Source organism: Borostomias antarcticus, assembly GCF_949987555.1.
Source record: "Borostomias antarcticus genome assembly, chromosome: 8".
Taxonomy (NCBI): Eukaryota; Metazoa; Chordata; class Actinopteri; order Stomiiformes; family Stomiidae; genus Borostomias; species Borostomias antarcticus.
Genome location: NC_140241.1, coordinates 5651548 through 5656520, shown reverse-complemented (window position 1 = coordinate 5656520; position 4973 = coordinate 5651548). Strand labels below are relative to the sequence as shown.

The following is a 4973-nucleotide window of genomic DNA, read 5'->3' as shown; positions in this document are numbered from 1 at the left end:
CCGACTATAGATGAGACTATCCTTATAAACAAGGTGAATCCTTTCAGATTTTCTTTTCTCATGCAACATCGAATGTTTTCAATTAATTACGCAAGAGTAATGGCCTGGATGAAGAGTCAGACAGCCTCATGGAGCGAGGGAATCGGCCATAATAAATTATTAACAGTTCATTTTCATCAAGCAACATTCAAGTCTTTTTCCCCTCATTATTTCCACAGCTAACTGGTACTCTTGAATTTGTTGACGACCTTCTTCTCTTTCACTCGCCTGTTCTGAAACCATATAGTCACTTGTCGCTCTGTCAGGCTTGTCTGGGCAGATATCCTTCGTCGCTTATCCTTTGTGATGAACTTGTTCGTGCCATACTCCCTCTCCAGTTCTTTCAGTTGTACCTTGGTGTATGGCACGCGCTTTTTTCTTCCACGTCGGACAGAGCTGGCGTCCCCTCCTGAAAGAGTGTCTGTAAATAAATAATACACAGGCTGAATCACCTGACCTCTGCTGTATCGAGCCTATGGCATACTATCGAGTTTTCAATTCGTGCATTAATAAGTCCATTATTTTTCAGATTATAATAGGCTATAATACATTCACACATATAATTAATAAGTTGGATTTCTATTTTAAAATAGAAATAGGCCTACATGTTTTGCGCATAAAGTTATTTAACCAAATATAGCCTACATACATACATTTCAAATCAAAATGAGGCTATTCCAGTGCGTTTTAAATTTAAGTGAATTGAAATCTGAGAATATTAGCTATAAAATAACTTAAGCCTACCTTGAATGGACGATTTCCATATAGCATTTGACTGTGGCTGCTCCTTTGCGCAGTAAACTTGGCCATTCCAACCGTTGGCTATAGCCCATGGCTGATAGGGTTCCATTGGCAAAAGAGATTCATGTCTGGGCTCTGTTGGACCACTTAAGGCAGGCACGACTGGCACGTCTAGATAGCTTGATACGGGTTGGTAAGGACCAGAGGAATAACCCTGGTAGAAAGCAAACTCCTTTGCCCTGGACGTAAAATCCTCTCCAGAAACGGATGTGTCCATATATTTGTCGCCATATGGAGAGGGCTGCGCACACGACTTGACGCTATTATGTGACATCCTGCATTGGTAATAGCTGCTGCCAAAATATCCATAAGGCAAGGATGCATTGGGCGAGCTCTGGGTGGCAGAACAGGGACTGCATTGTTTGACAGGTTCGCCCATGCCAGAAACTGGCACCTCACTCGAAGTGTATGTAGTGCTCGGAGCCAAGGATGTCGGATGCGCCAACAAATTCCTACACTGATTTGCAGCAAAATTTCCTCCTGAAAATCCCTCCATATTTCTATTCATCTCATCCAAACCGTTGTCGTAGAGGAACATCACCGGGTCAATCCAGCGCGAATGGAGTAGTAATGACGCTGTCATAGCATGTCCTACATCGAGGGAACCAGCTCTTTTTCAAAATCCCACCACGACTGAAAAAGAGATACTGAATGTGAAAGAGTACTAACGCGCCTGGGTACATAGAGATCGCAAGGTTATTGGCCAAAGTCTGGCACGTGATATGCAAAGGAGATGAGAAACGTCTAGACGCTACTCCGTGCTTAATGTAGGCGTATGTGATATAGCTTGTACTCTGAACACATTCTACGACAGAGTTTGATTTGAGGCATTAGTTAAGGATTTATGTAGGCTATGGCTATGACATCAATCAGAACTGACCAAAAAGGCATAGTCATATCAATGGAAAATTATATTTTGAGCTGCGCCGTAGCCTATAGGTACGACAACATAGCCTAGTTATTTCAGATCAACATAATGAATCTAGGTCAATTCAGTAATTGATTTAAACAATCGTATCAATTCAGACCCAGTTATGAACCTGGAAAGGGAAACACAACTGCTGCAAAAGTAGCCTATACACAACTTGGGACAAAATACGTTTGACCAAGATTACAATAGTTATTCAGCAGATCATTATGAATAGGCCTAACGTTGAATTTCTCATGTTAAAATGGGGTTTCTTATATTTCAATAGGCAATGAAACTTTCTTGCCTATATGAAAATAAAGCTTGGTAACATTTCTTTGAGCAGCTGGGTAACATTTCTTTGAGTTTGGTAACATAGGCACCTTTCGGCAAACAAATAATGAATTCAGTGTAAAATCAATTAGGATTAAGCTGTGCGTAAAGACGCACCACAAGATCCCACAATATGGCGACACATAGGCTACTTGCTGCCAGCCTATTCAGTTTATACCAAGAGAAAACAGCCCACTATTTGGCAGCTCTTTTTTACATAAGAGTAGACACTACTGGAGGCCAAGGTCAAGTTGAAAGTGGCGGTCTAGCCAAAGACGTTGCCTTTTAAAGACGTCTGGCCTGGATTCCTTGAGGAGATAGGTCTAGGTGGAAACACCAACAACACCATGGAAAAGGAACTTAGAAACCACATGTCTATTATCAAGGTAACGTTTAATAACTTTGGTTTCAACGATTTTGGGTTAAAAAAAAGAAGGAAATTTATGTCTGCAACAAAGCAACCTAGTCTAAGTAGGCTATATCTTGATTAATTTGGCGTTTACTATAATCCAAGAAAACTCGCTGGACTATCCGTTCAAACGATCGAACCTAATTATTCAAGTGTTGTTTAGCCTACATTAAAGTCATAGGCTACTGTTCTTCGAGTGAATCTCAAAATCTGAAAATGTCAGCAAAGCAAAATAATATTTATCCACTATCTACATAGCCTACCCTTTTCCCGAAAATATTTAACGTATTTCTTGAATGACAAAGCAAATATCTTGAATGGCAGTGAGAAGGAGAAACATAAGTAGACATAGACTTAAGATAACACTGACGCACGCACACAGCCAACAATGGGCCCGTGATATAAGATGTTTGTGCTAATAGAATTATAGGCTATCTTTGCATAAATGAATAGAATTCAATGCATTACTCGAACTCCAAAGGAAAATGAAGTGTGACTTAACAAGGTGAAACAAAATTATTTATCTCAATGAAATCCTTGTTTTCATAATAGAAATCCATATAGAGACACTGAATGGTCTAGCAGATGCCTATTTCAGGAAAATTGAGACAAAAACTGATTAATAATGATTTTGATTTTGATCTTGATTTTGTATGTTATAAATGACTAATTTATACAATGAGAAAGGTATAGGTGCATGGCTTTGTTCGATGCTGCTCACTGGGATAAACAGAAATAAGTTAAAGTAGTAAAGAAACGCGTCAGTTCAAGCCTTGGGCTATCAAGTTATCCAACAGGGTGGGCAGGCAGGAAACACCTCAGCAATAGCTGCTCAGACTGAGAAATGCTTCCCATATCAGAGAATGGCGCTGTGTGCAAGTTGTCAGACTAACATTAAACCATTTGCGTTATGTTATTTGTGCTTGTACGAGAGTAGGCCTACTGAATGGAGGAACCGATAGGCCTAGTTCACCATGGGCTACAGTGGGAAAGCGACGTTTCACCCACAAATATTGACAAAAGATTACTATTGACACAAATTAGCGAAAAGGGCCGAGGTGAGGATTCCTCTGAAGAAAACATGGGACATGAGGGCTCAGCTTCTCTGCGTAACACACTGGGCCAAGTGGGCTCTGTAATTAAGCTGAACCTACATGGAGCCATGCAGTCAAGAATTAGGCTACACAAATGGTATAGGCTTCTGGAAAAAAAAAGAAGTCGGGATTGAAGTGAAATCATAACGCTAAGCATCGACATACACAATGATATTATGAACTAATAAAAGGTCAGTCATAGACTGACTTGAGGGAGATAGGCTATTGAAGGGATTAATAACCTAGGCTACAATATCGGTGGATTCCGAATTGTCGAGTAGGCCTAAAATGAAAATAGACCACTGACGTGCACTTTAAAAGCTAACTTGTAATTATTCAATTACCCGATTTTATTAAAATTATGAGAATACATTAGGCTAAATTAAATCAGTATAGTCAACCTTGGTTGTTTAATTTGTTTTCAGCAATTTACTCAATAGGGTTTAATGAGGGAAATGTGGCCTATCCATATCACCAACAACTTAAACACGGAATATGCGTTCATGTGTCAGTTAAACCAATATAAAAACGTAATGTTCGTTAGTAAATAGGCTATTCCTGGGCCTATCAAAATGACAATCGAGCGAATTTTAACCCATTCAGGGGCATCCAAACTGATGCAATTATTTCAAGGTTTGATTATTACAGTTGAATAAAGTAAAATGCCTAACATACAACAATATAATAATCACATTCAAGTATATGGTACAATTTCAGGCTTTGTCTACAGTGCAGAGACGATGCAGTCGCTACGGAGAAGTGAGATGATGCAGATGAGGCCATAAAAATAAACGCTGAAGGCTATTGAATAATTAAAGGAGTAACACGGTGATTTTTTTCTGTGCTTTTATATATATCTGCAGAGGGCATTGAAGAAACACGATTAAAGTATAAAATATGTCCGTCCTTTAGTTCTGTAGAAGTATAGGCGTTTTAAATTTCTCATCCTATTTTCAAACAGTTGAGAACATTCCCCTTGTATGACTCATTGTTAACAACGGACCGAATGTGACAGACCTTTCAAGAAAGTATCACCTGAAGGCACAGAATGAGAGGACTATAGATTTTTCATTAACTCAAATTATTTCAATAACTAATCAATGCCAGTCACAACTATTTGGAAATATAAAGTTCAACATTTTGTATTATCATTATATGATAATACAAAATGTATTAGGCTATATTATCATATAATGATGCCCTTATTCAATGAGCAAATACATATCAATATTACAAACGCAAATAGACATATAGGCCTATTCCCTGCTGGGGTGCAAGAGGACAACCAAAGGACCAAATTCCATTTTTATTCCAGAACTTCCTGTCCCTCACTGGAATTGCGCTTGCTGACAATACGCTGTAATGCCTCTCTGACGATAACTCAACAACT

At 38.9% G+C, this 4973-nt stretch overlaps 1 protein-coding gene across 1 annotated transcript; it reads right to left on the bottom strand.

Annotated features, from left to right (window-relative positions):
- Positions 1-218: 218 nt before the first annotated feature.
- On the bottom strand, positions 219-1423 carry hoxa13b (homeobox A13b; the record flags this gene model as incomplete). The annotated part of the gene is made up of 2 exons (XM_084442621.1): positions 219-460; positions 784-1423. The coding sequence occupies 2 exons, from the start codon at positions 1421-1423 to the stop codon at positions 219-221; spliced, it is 882 nt and encodes a 293-aa protein (XP_084298747.1).
- Between the last annotated feature and the right edge of the window lie 3550 nt (positions 1424-4973).